Raw genomic sequence first — 21356 nt, forward strand, 5'->3', positions numbered from 1 at the left:
AATTTGATCTGGGTTACACGGGTATTACCATATAAAACCTACTTCCATATTGGTCATTGTGGTAAGAGAAGACTCATCTAAAACCAAAACTAAAGTGAAAAATCGGCTGCTTTGATCTGCATTGGGACTCCCACAGTTCTTTCTCCGGAGGTGGCCAGCACTCTTGTCCCTCTGAACCGTCCTGATCTCTGTATTGCTGAGAGCAGCCGAGTCTGTCCCAGCTGGTCATCCCCCAATATCGCTGTTACAGTGGACGATGTAGACAGGAAGACTTCTGAGCAGCGGCTCCTCCAGCCCTCAGTGGTCCTCCCCCTCCCCCACCCCGGCTTTGCCACCTTCTTCATAGTAAGACTTTTGCCTAAGAAGCTGTGCTATGAGTGTCAAAGAGACGGGAGACTCCCTGTTTGGGTGATCTTTAACAAATGATTTCACCTCTCCTCCTCCATAGTAGGAATACTTGTCCTTCCGCAGTGATGGGCAAACTACGGCCAGCGGGCCAGATGGGGCCCTGAAATGTTCTATCATTATTCCTAATCGGACGAAAATACAGTGAGTAGGGTACAATACAATGAAACTTCGAAAGAGTCGCCTTAGAAACAGACTGACAGATGAGCATTTCCTTTCCTTTGGCCCCTCTTTACAAAGTTTGCCCATCACTGCCAGGGTTGTTTGAAGGCAACACAGTAAACCTTGACAAAAAGTGCTATAGAAATCCTAGCATTAAGAAGAATCGTAGAGACCCTCTAATCCAGGGAGTCTTCACCAGGCGTCCTCAGACCTCCAAGGGGTCCTTGGAGAGATTTCAAGGGGCTCATGAACTTGGGTGGGGAAAAAATACAGCTTGATTTCCAGTAACTTCTAGCTGATGTGGAATGTTTCCTTCTATCAAGAATGATCTATCAAGGGGGCAGCTGGCTAGCTCAGCGGATTGAGAGTTAGGCCTAGAGACAGAAGGTCCTGGGTTCAAATCTGGCCTCAGACACTTCCCAGCTGTGTGACCCTGGGCAAGTCACTTGACCCCCATTGCCTACCCTTACCACTCTTCTGCCTTGGAGCCAATACACAGTACTGATTCTAAGATGGAAGGTGGGGGTTTAAAAAAAAAAAAAGGATGCATGCAGGCAATAAACCACTGCAGAATTAGGGTTCACCAGACTGCCAAAGGGATCTGTGACCCAAGAAGGGTTATTCAGAGACCTGGATTTAGTCTACCTGCCCTTAGTTTACAGATGAGGAAACTAAGTTCCAGAGAGGCTAAGTGACTTCAATCACCCTCCCAGCCTTAGCTGTTACCCCCAATTTACAGATGAGAAAACTAAGGCTGAGAAAGTGACTTAAGTCACTTAGCCTCTCTGGAACTTAGTTTCCTCATCTGTAAATTGGGGGTAACAGCTAAGGCTGGGAGAGTGACTTAAGTCAAGCAGGCTCTCTGGGATTCCGTTTCCTCATCTGTAAATTGGGGGTAGCAGCCCCGGTTCCTCAGGGTCTCCGTGAGGATAATAGACATCAATATAAAACACTCTGCAAACCTTCAATCTGGGTAAATGCTGGCAATGATAATGATGGAGGTGGTGATGGTGGAAGGTCGGAAGAGGGAAAGGAGATCTCATGCTCAACTTTGGCGCCCAGGAGGGAAAACTGAGGCACGATTTCCCTAGCTTCTTCCCCCAGGATGTGAGAGATGTGCAAAACCCTCCTCTAAACCACGAATTCTGGGTCCTCCCCTTTGTTCTTCTCTGCCGGCCCCCCTGCCTTCCCCATCCTGCCCGCCTTCTCTCCGGGGTGTCTCCCCTCGTGCCCTGGTGACCTCAGTGCTGCCAAGTAGGAGAGGAGGAGGGAGGGATCTTCGGAAGGAGAGAAGGGCGGGAAGAAGGAGCATAAAAGGGGCGGAGGTCCAGCCTTAGCCCCAAGACCTGAGCGAGGTCGGACCTAGCTATGGGTGCTCTCCAGCTGGGTCTCCTGCTGGTGACTTGGGGGACGGCAACGATGGCAGTACCCCTGGCCCTGCCCTCCTCGCCTTCTCCCCTGGCTTACATGCTGAAGCTCTACCGTGGTCACCAGCCCCGCGCCTCCATCGTCCGCAGCCTGCAGTCGCAGGGTAAGGGTGGGCAACAGCTCGGGGTGGGGGGCAGCCCCCGGGAAGGGCAGGGGCGGCGGCTGGCTGTGGTTCGATGTCGGAGGGATCTCCCCCGGATCTCGTTCGTTTGGGGCTGAGGGAGCCGGCCGGCGTCACGTGAGTTTCAGCATCCTTGGCCGCTCGGGACGCCGGAGTCCCAGTCTCGGGCTCGGAAGGGGAGCTCAGGTGTCAGGTGGAAGAATCTGAGCCATGGAAGCAGCCTGTTTCAGGGACGTCCTGGAATCGGGGGCCAAGATCCCGGGATTTAGTAGGACGCCGAATAGAATAGGGAGGGGCCCAGGGGTCTGAGAAGGTTTCCGGGGGTCCCCGGGTGGGGGGCATCTCAGCAGCGGGGCTGTTCCAGGGTGTTCCAGAGTAGGAACATCCTAAGATTTGCGGTGAATGGTCTAGGGGTGTGGCGTGATTAGGGGAGCCGGTCCGAGCTTCTCGAGGGGCTGGGATTTGGGGTGCGGTGTCGCAGACTATGGAATCAGGGCTCAGTGCCCACCTGGGCCCCCTCTGTTCCAGTGAAGGTCGCCCCATTCCCCTGACGGGCCCTGGGGAGAGGCAGGGGTCCGGGGAGTCCCGCCCCTCACTTAACGGAGGGTCCTCTCGGGTCTTCTGGGTCCAGGGAGCCTAATCCACATCCCGCCGCCGCTGGGGGCGGGGCCCTGCCCATTCCCAGCCCCAGGACCCTTTCTTCCCCTCTGGCTTTCCCTGAGGCCAGACTACAGCCGGCCCCTGGGGGCTTCCCCGCAATCCACATCCCTAATCTGAAAGAAACCTAGACCTCCCGTCGCTGACCCCTGGGCCAGCGCTTAGTGAGGGAGGGAGGGGGAGGGGACAAAAATCCCGTTTCCTCTCCCCAGTCCTACTCCCGGGTCGGATCCCTCCCGCGCCCTCCTCTCTCGGGTCATCTGTACTTGCCAACAAGTCTAGGAGAGCCTGGCTGGGGGGGGGGGGGGGGGGAACCTCTAGTCACCCCTGAGCTCCTCTAGACCTTCTGACCCGAGCCATAAAGCCAAAGTCCTTCTCCATCCGCCGACTCTTAGGAGTGATAGCAGAGTGGAGGGGGGGCTGGCGAATAACCTGCTGGCTGCCACCCTCACCCTCACCCCCACTCCCACCCCGCCCCAGGGCGCACTAGATTTCTGAACTGATAGGCATTTCTTTTTTATTTTTTTAAACTCTTACCTTCCATCTTGGAGTCTATACCGTGTATTTGCTCCAAGGTAGAAGAGTGGTAAGGGTGGGCAATGGGGGTCAAATGACTTGCCCAGGGTCACACAGCTGGGAAGTGTCTGAGGCCAGATTTGAACCCAGGACCTAACCCTAACTTTTAATCCACTGAGCTACCCAGCTGCCCCTTGATAGGTATTTCTAAACGTGTGTATGTATATATGTGTGTGTACAAAACCAGCTTAGGGAGCCAGGGCGGGATGGTAGAAAGCCCAGTGCCTTTGGAATCAAAGAACTTGGGAGGGATGCCCATCGCCCCGGGCCTCAGTTTCCTCATCTGTAAAATAAATGTCAAGGTTGGACAAGCTGGTCCTGTGGTCCCTTCAGCTCTAGTTGACGTCTACGATTCTAAGATCGATTTCTAGAGCCAACTCTGAATTCGTTCTGTTTCCTAGTCAGCGAACAAACATTTATTAAGAGCCTACTAAGTGCCAGGCACTATGCTAAGCCGCCCGGGTAAAGAATGGCAACAAGAGCCCCTGCCCGCCAGGAGCCGAGGTGCAGGGACCAAGGGAGGGCAGCGGGGGCGGGCGATGAGCCTATCTATAAGGCCCAGATCATTCCCTGGACTGGGGCATTCCCTTCCGTGGCTCTGCCTCGGCTCCCTCCTTTGCCAGACGCCCGGCTTCCTCCCTTCTTTTGGAGAGGAAGGGCGGGGGTCGCTGCGCCGCGGTCCGCCGGCTTTCGTCCTTTCGTTGAGCTCACTCCACCCCCTCCTGGTTAGAAAGTAAGGCTCGCAGGGTCCGGCTCGGGGCGGGGATCTTTGGACGTAAATGAAGGGAAAACCGAAGGCGTCCGTATCACTTTGGAAGAAATCCTGACCCTATAAAGGGGGAAAGCGCGAGGGGGCTGCCGTGCGCTCCGAGGGGGCTGCCCTGCCGGCTCTGGCGGGCCAGTAAAAGCCTTCTTAAAGCTCTAGGATGCCGTAACGATCTCATTCGGCTCTCCTGAGCGGCCAGCTCTTCCCACAGCCATTCGGAATGAGCTCCCCAGGTGCCAGCCAAATCACGGCTGCGCCTGAAGGTGAAGAGGAGGAGGGAAGGCGACTAGCTGGGGTGGGGATGGGGAGGCGGAGCAGCCGGGCAGCAGGAGAACAGGAGGAAGAGAATTCAAAGCTCCATTTCCCGGATTAGCTTCTCTCAGACCCCGAGGATTGGCCTCGACCTCCCTGCTCTGGGGCAGCTGTGCCGCTGCTTCTGCGGGGCTGCGGGGGCCGGAGAAAGCCTTCGGAGGCGCCCCTCAAAGCCAAAGGCCCCTGTAGACACGCCGAACTTGTGTATTCCGCTTTTAGCTGCCTCCTAGAAGCGAGAGAAGGTGGGAGGTCCAACCTAAGGGTAATGAAGTGGCCTGGAGGCTGTCTGGACTGTCACCAGGCTGTGCCTCGGCGGTGTCTGGGGAAGATTGGGAATCGGGGGTCCTTGGTGCAAATCCTGCCTATATCAACTTTCCCGGCTTAAAGCCAAAGAGGACTAGAGTGGATTCTAACTGAGGAAGCGGCCCGGCTCCCACATGCTCCAACAGAATGAATTTGTATAATAGCTAACATTTATATGGAACAGAGTTCTACCATATGATCTCATTGGATCCTCCCAAGAACACCCGAAGAGGAAGGTGCTATTTGTGGTTGGCATTCAGTTATTTTCAGTTGTGTCCAATTCTTCATGACCCCATTTGGGGTTTTCTTTTCTTTTTTTTTTTTTAAACCCCTCACCTTCCATCTTGGTATTGGCTCCAAGGCAGAAGAGAAGTCAGGGCTAGGCAATGGGGGTCAAGTGACTTGCCCAGGGTCACACAGCTGGGAAGTGTCTGAGGTCAGACTCCAAGCCTGGCTCTCAATCCACTGAGCTACCCAGCTGTCCCCATTTTCTTGGCAAAAGTTACTAGAGTAGTCTATCCTTTCCTTCTTCAGCTCATTTTACAGATAAGGAAACTGAGGCAAACAGGATAAAAGTGACTTGCCCAGGGTCACACAGCCAGGAAGTGTGTGAAGCAGGATGAATTTAAGCCTCCTAACTCACGCCTGGCTTAATGCTCTAAACTCGAATTTCTGTAGTATTTTCTTAAACCCATACCTTCTGTCTTGGAATTAATATCATGTATTGGTTCCAAGGGAGAAGAGCAGTAAGGACTAGGCAGTTATCTCTTTCTCCAGCTTGTTTTACAAATGAGGAAACTGAGGTAAACAGGCTTAAGTAATTTGCCCAGGATGACACAACTAGACGTGCCTCAGACCACTCTAGGCCTGGCTCTCAATCCGCAGAACCACCTCGATGCCCCCTTTCTTTAGTATTTTAAGTTGTACAAATCAATTTCCTCAGAAAGTTGAAAGGCAGCACAGTACGGTGAACAGCTCTGACTTAGAGTCAAAGGACCCGAGTGCAAATGCTGCCTGTATTTCATCTCTCTGGTACATTTCCTCATCTGTAAAATGAGGGAGTTGGATTAAATGGTCTTTAAGATCTATGACAGCTATGAATCTCTGTAGGGAGTGTCAGCATTATCATCTACTTTAAAAAAGAAACTGAGGCACAGAAGGGGTATAATTAACCTCAAACATCACAATCAATAGCAGCAGAACCAAGATTTGAAACCAATTTTTCCGACTCCAAATTTAGTGGGGTTTTTCCCCCATTAAGTGGAGGGAATGGGGTTCTCCCTTCATTACAGCCCAGCTGCCTCCAGGCACACATCTGCCTGTATGTCTGTATGTTCTTTGGGAAGGAAGAGTCTCCTGGAAACTGGAGGGAGCCTCCCACTGACCCCATTCCCTTCTGTCTGCTTTTCTGCCTAGATGTGGCCATGGTGAGCCAGCACTGGACTTTCGCCTTTGATTTTTCCTTCTTGAGCCAAGACGAAGACCTAGAGTGGGCCGAGCTTCGGATCCAACTGCCCCCGTCAGAGGAGCCTCCAGCAGAGGCCCCGCTCTTGGTAGAGATCTTTCACCAGCCACGGTGGGAGTTCGAGGACAACTCCTCGGCCATCTGCCTCGAGCGCCGGCAGCTGGCTTTGTTCGTCGTCACGGCCTCCCAGGTCACCTTCTCCTCGGACGGCATGGTCCTGGAGGTCACCGAGCCCCTCTCCAAGTGGTTCAAGCCCCTGAGTGACCCGGAGGAGATGCTGGCCTCGACCACGGGGGGGATGGCTGCAGCAGGCCCCGACTGCAGGCGCCGGCCCCCAGAGCGCCCCGTCTCCGACGTGCTGCTCACGCTCCACTCTAACCTGTCCAAGGAGCAGAAGCGCTTGGGAAGCTCCACGCTGCTGTGGGAGGCCGAGAGCTCCTGGAGGGCCAGGGAAGGCCGGATCTCACAGGAGGAGAAGCACAAGAGACGCCCCCGACACAGGAAATGGAGCGAAAGCCAGCCCTGCAGGAAAGTGAGGTTCCAAGTGGACTTTAACCTGATAGGCTGGGGCTCGTGGATCATCTACCCCAAGCAGTACGAAGCCTTTCGCTGTGAGGGAGAATGTCCCAACCCCGTGGAAGAGAAGTTTCGGCCCACCAACCATGCCTACATGCAGGTACGTCCCGGAGTGTGGCCATGTGTGGGGGAGGGAGACGAGAGGGCCGAGAAACCCTGCTGGAGCTCCAGCTCGGGGGCCAGGCTGAGACTGCTTTCATTCCTAAATTGGAGCCGCCCCGTGTCTAGAGTTCAGAAGAGTTGATGGAATTTCTCGATGGCCTCTCGCTCTCTCGTCTGTCTAAATAAGGTGGGGAGAGCAGAGTGGGTAAAGGAGGAGAGGCGGGAAAGTCCAGCGAAGAAAAGGTCTTAGAGGGCTTCAAAATGGACCATCAAGGCACCGTCCTGAGCGAACTTAGGGACGAGGTCCCTAAGGGTGAGCATTCGCATTCCCATCACCCTCCTGGAGATTAAGGAACTGATACTTAGATAATGACTAGCAGGAGGGAGAAGGCATGTTACAAACCTGGGTCTCTTGTCTGGAAGGTGGGAATGAGCCATTGGGCCCCTCAGGGCTTTGGGGTAACTCTCCCCTCCTCAGCCTTGGCAGCAGAAGACTTGAATCGTGATTCCTAACTCTTCCAATCTCCTATTTATTCTGTGGGGTGAGAAATTATCCTGGGGGCGTGCCCCGAAGCAGGCCCTGGTAGGAAGAGGAGAAAGCCCCCAGCCCCAGGATCCACCTCATTCATAAACTATGAACAGCAGCTATATCATGGAGGAAAAGGCACTGGATAGATGACTGGCTTCGAGGGTTTTTTTAAACTGTAAGAATTAAAATTTAGTTATTAGTTATATATTAAAATTATGTGGCCGCCAGGAATCAACAATTCAGGTTGATTCCGTAATTAAATCAGACCCAAGTCAGCATCGGGTTGAGGAGTTTATTTACAATCAGGAAGGTAAGTAGGGATAAAGAAAAGAGGGAGGTTAGAAGTCTGAATAAATGAAGCTGTAAGCCACAAGGCCCAACAGCCAGATAGGCAGAGTTTAGAATTGGCCCAGCCAGGCCAAGGAAGCCAGCCTAACTTACCCACGTGACAATACAGAGTGTAAGCTGTCTGTGGTCTCAGGAGATGCTTCTTCCTCCAGTTCCAGATGGCAACTGCCCCCACAGGAAGTTCACTCACTTACTTACTTAAAGAGATCGTGTCTTTCATCACTTCCTGTGGTCCACCTCTAATTCAAATGGACAAATGGCAGTTTCTACATTGATTTGGACTGCCCAAAGGGCAGTCCCTTATTCTTGATTTGTTACTTATTGTCACGTGTGGGTAACTCGTCTCCCCTCCCCACTAAGGGAGGTGGGAGTGACATCATTAGCACGCCTGGGTTGAGTAGATTCTTGACTATTAATGGGATCTGGCTAATTCTATTTACACAAAACCCTCACCTTCTGAATTAGAATCAATATTGTGCATCAGTTCCAAGGCAGAAAAGGGGTCCAAGGGCTAGGCAATAAGGTTCAAGTGAGTTGCCCAGAGTCACACAATTGTCGAAGGTTCAATTTGAACCCAGAACCACATGTCCCAGCTCTCAGTCCTCTGAGCCACCTAGCTGTCACCAACTCCTTTTATTAAAAATGCTCCAGGAGGGGGCAGCTGGGGTAGCTCAGTGGAATGAGAGTCAGGCCTAGAGACTGGAGGTCCTAGGTTCAAATCCGGCCTCAGCCACTTCTCAGCTTTGTGACCCTGGGCAAGTCACTTGACCCCCATTGCCTAGCCCTTACCACTCTTCTGCCTTGGAGCCAATACACAGTATTGACTCTAAGACGGAAGGTGAGGGTTTAAAAAAAAAAAATGCTCCGGGGACAGCTGGGTAGCTCAGTGGATGGAGAACCAGGTCTAGAGACAGGAGGTCCTGGGTTCAAATCCGGCCTCAGACACTTCCCAGCTGTGTGACCCTGGGCAAGTCACTTGACCCCCATGGCCCACCCTTACCACTCTTCCGCCTAGGAGCCAATACACAGAAGTTCTATGCTCCTATCTTTCTTCGAAGCTCTCCCTTTGGTCCTGCTCTGTCTCCCTGAGAGTGAGAACGCCTCATCGTAACCTACTCTGCCCTCTCTCTCCCCCTCCAGAGCTTACTGAAGTTCTACCAGCCCCACCACGTGCCCTCCACGTGCTGTGTTCCCGTGAAGACGAAGCCCCTGAGCATGCTATACTCGCAGAACGGCAACGTCTTCCTGGATCACCACAAGGACATGATAGTAGAGGAGTGCGGGTGCCACTGAGGAAACGTACAGACGTTGGACTTAGAGGTTCACTCGGTCCCAATCCCATCTCTCCGTGGGAGGTGGCGTTGGGCTGAGCCGTACAGGGCCAGAGGGCGCGAGTAACTGCTTACAGACTCACAGATGCAGGGCCCACCAGAGACGAGATGACTTGAATCGGGCTCGAAAGACCAGTTTTGGAGAGAATGGAATCTAGGAGCTCCAGGTCAGGGGCTGGCCCTCTTTCTTCTTCCTGGAACAGGTCTTTTCTGAGGCTGGTACCCCAGAATGATGCTGGGCGGGACGGGAAGGGAAAGGTGTGAGCATGAGCTGGTCTCTGCTAAGGAATTGTACATAGCAATAAAATATTAAGCTTCTCGCAGGTGGCTCTGGCATTTAATGGAAAAAGTAAAAACCTTCTCTGGGAGGTTTGGGCATAGAAGACTTTGGAAAATGGAAGCAAGGTCCTGCCACCATCTTCACTGGTGCTAGGGGAAACACAAGTCATGCCTGGCTAAAAGTATTTCTTAAAGAATCCTTTAAGTGTGGTTCCCAAGTCTCCTAGCTGATAGAACCCAAACAACATGGCCTGAAGTTCTGAAAATCTGAATTCAATCAGTTCTACCATTTACTAGTCAACTGATTTTCCTTCCCCGGGTCATGGTTTTCTCATCTGTGAAATGACGGGAGTGGGCTATCTAATTTCCAAGGCCTCTTCCAATGCTGACATCCTGTTCCTCAACGTGGTCTAAAGTGGGGAGGATTAGAATTCAGGGCTGGAAGGGACTTCATGGACCAGGAACACAATTCCTTCTTTTTAAGGGAAATCGAGGCCAAGAGTTTACGTGATTTGCCCAGTGTCATAGAACCAATAAACGGTAGACTGTGGACGCTACTATCCTGCTGGAGTGAGCTGAGGACACCAAGAAAGTTTGCCTTCTGTACGTAAGATAGCCTATTTCCATAGGGAGTAAAAGCTTACAAATCTTCCTTTCTTCACAATCATCCTTTGAAGTATATTTGGAGACCAATTATTATCGCCATCTGATGGAGGAAGAAACTAAGGCTTCGAGAGCTAGCAAGGAGCATCCTGATTAGGAGACTCTGCTCAGGTCTCCTGACTTCCCAAGTACTCTTATCAGTCTGAGTCTGCCTTTTTCTCGGGTACTTCAAGCCCCCTCCTCTTCTTTCCCACTGCTCCCCGTATCTGTAAAGCCAACCAGCGCGGGGTCCTGCCTGACCCTCTCCCTTATTCTCACTGCACAGCACTTGGGCACACTTCCAGTGAGGGCCAGACTTCACGGCACAAAGGCCGAGCGTGTTCATTTAGGCTCCTTATGGCGGGGGCTCCTGGCAAATGGCCCCAGCCTGCCCACTCCCCAATCTCCAGTGCCATCCTCTTTTATCCATCCTTGGAAGGACGGATGGGCAGCTGCCTGCTTGGGGGAATGACCAACGTCCATAAACCCTTTCCATGAGGGTGCAGGCCCTTCCGTGAATCTAAGTGGAGAATAACCCCCCAGTCCCCCTCGGGGCTTCAGGAGGCTGGCTTAGTTAAATGTTAGTCCTGAGGGTTTGGCCAGAGAAGCCCCAGCCCTAGTTAAGTCAGACACCTAAAGGCGACTGGATCTGGCGGGCTAAAGTGAACTCAATAGCCTCCATCACGTTAGGTCTGACCCAGCCAGCCGCCGCCTCGATCCGATGGAGACGATGGCCAAGGCCAGAAAGGCCATTCGCTTGCTTTAGGATTCGGTCCAGAATCCGAGCTACCCGATTATTCTTACAAATAACAGACCAAATGATCTATCCTTCCCACCACCGAAATGAGGCCCCGGGCTAGGAGAATCCCCTCCAAACGATCTCACACCTCGCAGGGGGTCCTAGAGAGGACAAGTTCGCTGTTCTTAGGCCGGAACAGAGGAAGTTCAAGGCCAGCCCATTTGCTGCCGGGTGCTAACGGCGAGCAGATCTACTCTCCGGAGGACCTCGGAACCTTGACAAGACGCACCTCCCTTTAAAGCTGGGACCCCCCCGCTGAAGGTGAGGAGTCTGGCAGAGACCTTCGAAGTGGCCTGTGTTCTGCTCCTGGCGGGGGTGATCGGGCAGGGAGGGAAGCCCCGCTGGGTGGCAGACCATCGCCCACACACCAAGTTTCTCCAAGTCCTCGGCCGGGTGCCGCCCTTCTCCAAGGATCTCGAATGAGGACCGCGAGGGCCGGCCTCGAAGAGTCATCTTGGATCTTATCTGAGCAGTATGGCATCAAGATGAAATCTGTGGCAAAAAGGATGAAGAGCAGAGCCACGACACTCCCCGATAAGTAGTCCTGGTGGCGGCCAGCGACATTGTTGGTCCCCAGCGCCCCTGGTGAGGCCAGGCCATGGCTTCGAGGGCTCGCTGGCAGGCCTACACAAGGGGAGCCTGGGGAGAAGTGCAGGAGGAGGAGGAGGGCACAGAAGGAGGCTGCTCTGCACCAGGATCCCAGGTCAAGCTACTCCGCTCCCAGAAAGCTCGCCCTGGCCAAAGAATCCTCCTCGTAGCTCACTCAGCTGCTGACGGCCGTCAACTTCAGTGAGGCAGTAAGAGATGATGGAAACCTCAGCAATACTGAACATCCTCTACAAACATCAGGTGGTAGGAAAGGGCTGCAGGCTGGCAGCCTTGGACAAATGGAAAGCGTGCTGGATTGGAGGTCAAATCCCAGCTTCGCTGCCATGTGATCTTGGGCGAGTTAACAGGACCTCTCTGGACCCATTTCTTCCTGCAGAAGATGTTTACTGAGGTGACTTTTCCAGATCTAAGTCTCCGATGCAAGTTTAATCATTATTTCCTTGGTGATTCTAAGGTTTACAAAGCACTTGATGCCCAGCTCTTCCAGGTAGTAAGTGCCAGCATTTGCCTCATTTACAGATGAGAGATGTTCCTAAAAGCAACGTAAGTGGCTTTATGATGGGGTCCAGGTTCAAATCCAGGTCTTCAGGAGCCCCAAGTCCAATGCCCCCAAATACTTTTCAGGTTGCTGAGGGTCACAGCTGGTGTTGCCAGCTCCAGCCACTACTACACTATCATGCCCCTAAAGGCACACTAAGATAAAATGCCTGTGATGACTACCACCAAGAATCTTGAGACAGCAAGGCTATGCATTAGGCCTTCTCCTGGAAGAAGGCTCTCTCAACCCATGAGATCATTCATAATCCCATGGACAAAGAGTCTCCTTCCCTGTGCTAATGCCACAAGATGTGACAACAGCGAGCCTAGTCTGAAGGCCCTCGTTCAGGCAATGGTTATGACAAAGCGTGAGAGATGTCCTCAGCAAATGCTTGTGTTAGGGGTCAGAGGGAGACCTAGGGTTAACCCCGTCAGGCTTCGGCTTCCAGCTGTTAGAGGAATATCCCACCCCAGCCAACAAGCACTCCCTATGAAACGAGATTATAATGGAAACTTTACAGTGTTTTTCCTCACAACAATCCTATGAAGGAGGTACTGTGGTATTATTATCCTCAGTTTACAAATGAAAACACGAAGACTCGGAGGCGAAGGGATTTGTTCAATTGGGAGCACACAGCTTCTGTGTTTTGAGTTGATTCTTGAACCCTGGGCTCCTGACACCAAAGGCCAGGGGGCTCTTTCTAAAATATTGACAGGTCTCTCTCTAGAGCCACACACTAACTTCAGGGGATCCACGATGCACTTGTTAGTCTTGAGTGACAGGCTCAAAGGTTCTCACCTTTCCCCCAACACCATCCACATTCTAAGGAAGGTTCCCAACTAAGATGCTAACAATTGCTATAGTGTGAAGGGGAAAAAACAATTCAAAGCCAAGCTTTTAGTCAAGATCTTTATTGATCTAACTAACAGCAACCGTTGGTGAGAGTTTTCCTATGTTTCCAAATACCAGTTGGTTTTGAAGAACAATTAAAGTAAAAACCAAAGCGAAAACAGAAGAAAAAACCCCACAAAACCCATGGAATTATACAGAAGTGCCTAAAGGCCTTGGCTGGCAGCCTCTGACTTCCATCCAGAATGATAATGAAAAGGAAGGGAGTGGGAAGGAGGAGTGGGTAAGGAGGTGGCCAGGGGTAGGGAAGGTGGTCTCAGCACAATTTCTGGCTACCCATAGCTTTTGATTCAGAATGGCACTGAAAAGAAAGGGGCAAGAGGATGGGGGGGGGGGGGGCGCAGCTAGACTGGGCAAGGGGATGGAACATTTTCTTTATAAAAGATTATTAAAAAGAAGCTTAAAATGGACACTCAATATACAAGTGTCCTTTGGGTTCTCCAAGACACCTTCAAGGCCTACCTCATCCCCCTCAGGAAGAGAGTGGCTTCACCAAGGTAGAAATAGATGGATTCCATCTTGAGGTGAAGGAAAGGCACTGGACCACCAATGCCCGGTGATGCTTAACACAGACATGGGGAAGTTATTAAGTGGGATGGACCATTCATCCTACTCATCTAGTCTGATCTCTATTCTATATATAGGATGGGGCTAGTTCCATAGTTTCAAGTAAATTACCCTTGGCACAGACAAGTTTGTTTTGTTTTTAGGATCAGGACTAAAAAGTAGTGAAGGAACGTGGGGGCTAGAATGGGCATCCCATACTTGCTTGATTCACAGAGTCTTCCAAGCCTAGGATGTTGAGTAACTTCAGTTTCAAGAAGCAAAGCTCTCTAATACTAAAGAGACTTCCCTTTCAAGAATCCCATTTGGCTAAATGATTATCAAGCTTCCAAGCATCTCTCCACCTACTCCAGTCATTAGGCAGAGAGCAGAAGAGTTTAAACACCTGAGGGAACTTATTTCATCTCAGTCGCACTTCCCAAATCCTCAGGTTTTCATTCCAACATTCCAGACATAAAATGCAATCTGCCAGGTCTGCAGAGTTTAAGGAAAGGGGAACCACAGTAAGATTAACAAAAGACCCAAAAGGCCTTTCCTGTATTTTAGCTTTAACAAAAGGGATCAACTTCTAGGGCCAGCCCAAAGGAAGTCATTAATCTTCTTGAGGGGGATAAATGAGAAAATAAATAAGCCATATACCAACCAAATCTTTATAACTTTAGGAGAAAAAGAATATACAATTTTGACTTGGCTTCCAGTCTAATATCAAAAGAACCTCAATTCCACAACAAAAACCATAAGCAAAACAGTGACAAGACTTAAGTCGCTAGAACTGAGGCCCACAACTTCTTCTCTTGGCTCTGGGTCCATCTTCATTTAGGGAAAATGAAAAACAATTGAGTTATAAGGATGGTCAAAGCCCATCAAAGTCCAGAATTCAAACAGATTCCTAAGAATGAAGCACTCATTTCAACGAACCCTTTCTACCCCATCTCTAAATGTGATTGGGTTACGCAGATTAATAAAGAGCCCAACAACTGCCTGCAGACCTATGGTCCAGAGATGTGCAAAGTGGGGAAAGCTCTGAACCAGTGAGAAGGAAGCAGAGGAAGGGCTTTACTTTACTCCGAAGAATGATTGCCAAAGGAAGGGGAAGCTCTAATTCAGACACTGCCCTCTGCAGGCAAAATACCGGTAACAGGAGATGGAGATTTCTCTCCTGCAAGGTGTTTCCTAATGCCATAGTTCCTAATTTTTGTAGAGGCCAAGGGTAGGGCCAACAAAGGGTTTAAGAACAAGGGACCCCAAAGCAATTGCTCCAACACCGAATCATCCAACTTGGGAAGAAGAGAAGGAACTTGAGAGAGGATCCCACCTAGATAGTCACACACACGGTGCTACTTGAAGCACCTTGACATTTAAAATGAATGGAACTTTTACACCCTGCAGACAATAAATATTTCATTGACTGCCTGCCTGATCATGGGGATTGGAACCAGGCACCTTTCCAAGTAGGAAAGGCTATCAACCAGCTCTTCGACTACCAAAGGAAATGTTGATTCAGCACAACAGAGAAGGAACTTTAGCCTCGGCCCAATAAAAGGATCCTCTTTTGAAGCTACAATATAATATTAAGGGGGCCAGCGGGCACAATAGAGATGACATTCTTAAGTCCCACTTTCCCACAAATGGCAGAAGATGCCAATCTGATTGGCAACGAAGTAGAGAAAGCAAGAAAGAATTAGTAATCTGCTCAAACGCTTTACAGATAAATGTTGACACCCAAACACGTAAAATACTGCATTTTTAATGCAGGAATCTCTTACTACTTATGTCGGGGAGGAAAATGTCTGCTGAGAAAAGCAAGGATGACTTCACTAAAGTTCAACCTAAATAAGAGGTTGGTCTCATTTTATAAACACACATCAAAATAATGTAGAAGTTTTAACTGGAAAACCAAGGTAAGGCAGAAGAGGATGTCTTCAGGTGTAGTCAAGAACTTAGGGCCTCTACTCTCTTCTCTTCTCTTTAATTCAACCTAAATCCTAGAAGGCTGCTTCCTCTATCTCTGCTCATTCTAATTTCTGATACTCTTGCCTTGGGTTTGGCAAACCAACCAATGTTCTGTGTCTCTATAGCCTGGCTCTTTTGCATATCTGCTTCTCTTCAAACCACGATCTCTGTTAATCAGATCACATCTCCCAAATGGGGTCAATGCTTAATGACTCTGGTTTGACCTTGCCCTGTTCCCTCAACCTTAGTCCTCCCACAGTTTCTCAAGAGTAGGAATAGCCTAAATACCTTGACCTGGAAATTCCTAAGTCATCGTCATGAGATCTAGAACTGGGACTTCAGAAGTCATCTGGTCTAGCTCTCTCTTCTTTTACAGATGACGAAATTGAGGCCAACAGAAGTTAGGTGACTTTCCGAAAGAGATGATTTGAACCTAGTCATCAGAAATTAAAATCTGGCATTTGGGATAATGAGAAGAAAAATAGGGGGAAAGGAGGAAGATGAAAATGTAAGCCTATATGACTAAGATAGGGCAAAAAAAAAAACCTCAGTCTGCTGAGAGGCATACAGTTATCTCCTCCCTAAAGGGGATTCCCCTCCTTATTCACTCATTCACTCACTCATTCACTCATTCACTATGTTTGACACCAGTAGCTCTATGGAGAAGAGATTTAGTTCTTAAGATTTCAAAGCTCTCTTCTCTCCTGGTTTAGCTTTTGGCAGAGTCAATCATGTTTTCAGTAGCAATAAATCATAGAGATAAAGCTTCAGCTCACTGCTTTATGCCTTAATTTCATTCTTTATAGGGTGGGAATAAAAAGAACAAGGTTCTTGGCAATAGATCCCTGGAAGGGCCATTTCACTAAATTATAGTGAATTATATATATAGTGAATAGTAAATTCACTAAATTTAGCACCTGGATCATCTACTCAATGGAAGAAAACAAAACCATATTTTGGATCCAGTGAAACAGACATGGAAGGAATTTGATTCTTGACCTTCCAGATGTTGCTGTCAGAACCAGTAGGGAGAAGACCAGAACAAGAAAGGTGGGTCATTTCTCAGTAAAATGAGGACTGTTTCCAATGGCCCAGAAAAGGAGTGTCTACATAGAAAGGAAAATGCAAATTAAGGGCCACTTAGATTGCAAAGGCCCGCTCTCCAAAAAATTTCTTGAACACCACCGTAAGGTCCTGAAGCCAGGGTTTCAAGAGACTTTCTAAAAAGAGAGCATGACAACCCATAGCATCCAAACTTTCCCTCTGACTACTAGGAATACTGTTCTTGGCTGCAACTGGGTATCCAAGTCATCTGGTCTAGCTCTCTCTTCTTTTACAGATAAGGAAATTGAGGCCAAGGGAAGTTAGGTGACTTTCTGAAAGAGATGATTCGTTTAATCAAAAACATTCACCGACAGTAAGATCAGAAAACCTCCTGGGGTTAGCATCAGAAGAGCACTTCTTTTAGCCTCACATGGTTTTGGGGAGACCTTCAATCTCAGAGAAAAGGTTGGGAAGGTTTAAAAGAGAGGGAAGAGGATTTGATTGCAACCTTCCCCTTAAAAGGGAACAAGTACTCTGGCCTCAGATACTTCCTAACTATGGGACCCTCTGGGCAAGTCACTTAACCCCATTGCCTAGCTCTTACCACTCTCCTGCCTTAGAACCAATACACAGTATAGATTCTAAGATGGAAGGTAAGGGTTTAAAAAATAAAAATAAAAGAGGGAACAAGTACTACAATTGTTCCTTGTTTTAAAACTGCGTTTCTAATCACTCTTTTTTGTTCAAAGAAACTATCGAGTTTTGCCATGTTATTAACAATGAAGCCCAAACCGATCTTTGTTGTTTTGATTCATCAATAAATTGGCTGTCTGGTCCACTCAATGCCAACTACTGAACTAGACCAAGCTCTTTCTTGGACCAAAGAAATTCCCAAAAGGTCCTGTTATTCAACTTAAAAAGTTTTTTTTTGTTTTTTTTTTTTTTTTAAAAAACATGGAAAGCCATACTTTGGAGGAATTTAATTAGAACTAAGGTGGAGATAAGGATTTTTTTTTGGGGGGGGGTATGGTCACTCTTCTCAGCTCCAAATTTTTACAATGCAAACATCCCCTAAAAGCTACCCATGCAGCTTATTCCTGAGAAACACTGACAATGTCCAAAGGTTTCTATTCCTTTAACTATTCCCATTTTGTAGTAGAGAACAGAATCAAGTTCCTAAGAAATTTTTCTGTCTCCTGTGAAAATGTATTCACCATCAGGGACTTTTCATAGCTCAGAATGAAAACAAATAGCTTTTAGAAAGCTGTACAGGCTTGTGACTTTTACCCAGGGAACTGAGCTCTCAGTTATCAGAACCTGGGATGCTAAGAAATTCAATCACACAAGCCAAGAGTTCAGTGGAAGGAAGGGCGGGGACAGTAATAGGCAGTAATCAGAGGAGCCTGGGATCCAAAGGGAAACCAACTATTTGTTTAGAGCCAAGGAAAAGGGAAAGGCAAAGCGCAAGGCAGAATGATCTAGTTATACAGAATTACTCACTACAAACCCTAAACATGCACACACACAGTTATGGAAAAAAGTACAAAAGTATAAATCAAAAAGTATTGGGCAAAAACAGAAGATGATGGCATAAGAACAGCAAGACTACTCCACAGAGACCTCTCACCTTCCTGATACTGGAAGATGTTCAATGAAAAAGTTGCTGTTCAGAATTTGACTGAAAATGTTTCTAGAAAATAGGTCTGTAGTCATCTTAAAAATAAAGGTTCACTCCTAACCTAGGAGTGTTGATGTTATCAGATACCAACTCAGATCAAGGTACCTTTTGATGTCAGGCTACAAAACAGACTGGCAGAGAAAGAAGAAAATACAGGGAAACAACAGAGTACAGTGGGAAGCTTGGGAAAGGGAGGGAACAGAAAGACAGCAAGGATAAAACTAAGCCCATGTTTATCTCCAGTTCTACATTTGTCAGCCACAGAAAGCATTACTACACAAGGAGAAAGTCTGGGTCAATTCTAAGACCAGTCTCAAATTCTACCCCCAATTCTTGTTTGTAGAATCCAAGAGACAGTGAAGCCAGGGCAACAGAAAGAATGGAAAGCTCGTTTGCCCACCTGAGAGAGAAGTTGACTACTGAGACTAGGTCTCCAAATGTATTCCAAGCCAACTCGGAAGAGGTCATTTTTCAAGTTTCAATCTAGAATCAAAGAAAGAACAACAATGAAGTAGGTGCCCAACGCTGCCTGCTCTTGGTGCTGATGGAGGACATTCGAGAAGAACAAGGGAAATTAGTTTCTGCAGACAGGAATTTCAGGGAGGAGTAAGAGAAGAGGCACCAAAGCTGGATAATAACGGCTCCCTGCCCTTGAAGTACAAAGTTTAAAAAAGTTTTGTTCCAACAGGTACATAAGGGGAAAGGACAGTAAGGTGAGGCAATGTCCCAGGCGGAGGACATGCTTCCCCAAAGGAAAAAAGGTAGAAGGAATAGACAGGTGTTGGGCCACAGAGCATTACAGGCCGGGTAGTAAGAACCCAGGTTTCACAGAAGCATTTGAGAGAGCTCTTCCCTCGAGGGGTACCAGAGGTCAAGGTAACTAGCAACTCGTGTCCCCTCCCACTCTTGACAGCTCTGAAAGTCAAAACACCAGCAACCTGCATTCTGACTACTCAGTCCTGAAGCTCGAGGGGCAGGAGGAGGGCAAAGGGAAAGAGAAATGGATAATGCTGTATTCGACAAACCTACGTGTATCTCCCTCCCCAGCCCTGTAGTAGTTGGTAACTGGCATCCAGCCTAGGGTGGAAGTGAGCTTTCCACCGTGCTGGAAAGATGGCCGGGAGGGCGGAGATTCGGCTCCCTTCCTACACAGGCTCATCGCTGTAGAAATATGCTAGGGGCCTTGATTCAGTCCAAATGGGGTAAGGGACACCGGAGCAAAAGAGAAAAGTCAATGAAGGGGAGCTAGTCTTCTTATCCTTTGGCACCTGGAGGATGAGGTGGAGACTGCAATGGAGAATGCTGCTACTGCCTCTTCTGTCTTTTCAGTTCTCAATCCTATTGGTCAAATCAGGTCCATGCAGGTGTTGGAGCTGCTGCTTCTCCTGTCATCTGGAGACTGATCAGATGTCCATCTCAAACTGAGCGTCATCCCCTGGTTTAGAAACAAACCAAAAATGAAACACTACACTAAGGACACACAGAATGTGTCTCTGTCCCCTAAAGGGCAATTCTACATTTACTTTAAATCAAGCATCAGATCTTGTTATCAGAAATAACAATCTACAAATGAAAACCGGAAGAGCCAAACAAAAAGGAGAGGAAAGGTAAGGCAAGCCATATTCAAATCTAAGCTAACTTGTCAGCTTTGTTCTGCCCTCACTGCATCAGTGTTTTGCTCCGGCTGCCTTGGACTCTGCAAATCTTTTGCTACTTCCCTCCACTGCCTACCCCAAAGCCCTGTTTTCCTTTGGATAGAGCTCTGACTGAGAGTATTCAGATAATACCTCATCTCAAAAAACAGAACAGCAGCCAAACCATCCCACAGTGAGAAGCACTTGGGAAAAATAAGCCAAGTTCCAAACTTTCCCAGTGACCTTCTGTTCACGGGCTGACAAAAAAGGCAGGCTCCCAGGGAGGGAGGAGACAGCTATCACGTCAACAGGCTCCACCTAAGGCTTTGAACTTTGACTCTGCTGAGAATTATAACTGTCCATCAACAACTGATTTGAGAACCTCTAAAGAGTCAGAATGCTGTTCAAGTGCATGGGTCGCCTGCCCCAAGGACAGACAACTCCTTCACCTATGGGCAGAGTTGTTGTTGTCTTGAGGGGGTGGGGTGGGGGTTTAAACTAGAGAAAGAGTGAATTCCAGTCTATCTGGAGAAAGGAAAAATATAAGTATTACATTCCTTTTCCTACTGTTATTTCATACGTGTAGGTACTCTCTTCCCTAATGAGAAAACAATTCCTTTATTATTTGGTTGAAAGACTTATCACCATGGAGCCAATGTGGTGACGACCCACTGGAGCCTGAGATCAGCTGGTCCTCAGACCACAGATTCTGCCCTGGGGCCCATCCACAAGATCTTTCCAGGTTGGTGGCACCTGCCAAAGGTCCCAATCATATGCCACATATGGCCTTCGAGAGCTTAGGGTCACCTTATCACAAGGAAGCACCAGAGGGTGACACTAGTGCAGACACAGAGGCTATGTGCTCTTTTAAAGGGAAGGCTTTGCCCCATCAAGGAAATGGAAGGTCAGGGAACAACAGTAAGGTCTGAGGCATGCAAACCTTCAGTCTGTTCCAAGACAATGCCTTTGCATCTGACTGCTCCCTTTCCTCCATGTCACTCCCCCTGGCTTTGTACTACTGGTCTGACTGCCCTTCAAGGTCATTTCCAAAAATCTAATAAAGACACAGCCAAATCTTTATTTAAAGAATAAATTGTATTTAATTGCTGCCTAATGTTCCACTGCACTCTTATCCTATTAGTCTTCCAATTTACCCCCCTTTTCCCTTACCTACAGTAGATTTCCTGTCATGATTGTTCAAATTATTCACTTCCACTTTGGAGTCTTCAATCAAGGCACCAGGACTGGTGACTCCTGGAATATTAGGGAGGTGGCAAGGTGGGGTTTGAGCCATGGGAGAATTTCGACGATCCAACAGGAATTTTCTGTCATAGATGATTCGAGTTCCTAAAAAAGAGATGGGGTGGGTAAGAGAGTGGGTAAATTAAAACAAACCTCCTGTCTATCAGCAGCATATTGCTATACCAGATGATATTAACAAATATTAAACAGCCTTCACTCTCAAAAGCTTTCAAATGAAAGATGTAAATCATTAGGTGTCCAGCCTTAGGTTAATAACTACCAGAGATATGTTCAGATAAGAATTCCTTCCTGGCCCTATTTGCAAACAAACAAACAAACAAACCCCTTCCTTTCCTGCAGAAAGGGGAGGAAATACCACCCTAA

General features: G+C 48.6%; 2 protein-coding genes across 2 annotated transcripts; one reads left to right on the forward strand and one right to left on the reverse strand.

Moving 5' to 3' along the window:
- The first annotated feature begins 1935 nt into the window (after positions 1–1935).
- NODAL (nodal growth differentiation factor) lies at positions 1936–9043 on the forward strand. The gene is made up of 3 exons (XM_044662918.1): positions 1936–2098; positions 6147–6871; positions 8891–9043. Exons 1-3 carry the CDS (start codon positions 1936–1938, stop codon positions 9041–9043), a joined length of 1041 nt encoding a protein of 346 aa, XP_044518853.1.
- Positions 9044–17386: 8343 nt separating this feature from the next.
- EIF4EBP2 (eukaryotic translation initiation factor 4E binding protein 2) lies at positions 17387–21105 on the reverse strand (the record flags this gene model as incomplete). Its single annotated transcript, XM_044660295.1, has 2 exons — positions 17387–19531; positions 20901–21105. Coding segments are annotated over 2 exons (237 nt in total), but the record flags the coding sequence as incomplete, so codon positions are not given.
- Positions 21106–21356: the final 251 nt, after the last annotated feature.

The sequence above is a fragment of the Gracilinanus agilis genome, chromosome 2 (genome assembly GCF_016433145.1).
Source record: "Gracilinanus agilis isolate LMUSP501 chromosome 2, AgileGrace, whole genome shotgun sequence".
Classification (NCBI taxonomy): Eukaryota; Metazoa; Chordata; class Mammalia; order Didelphimorphia; family Didelphidae; genus Gracilinanus; species Gracilinanus agilis.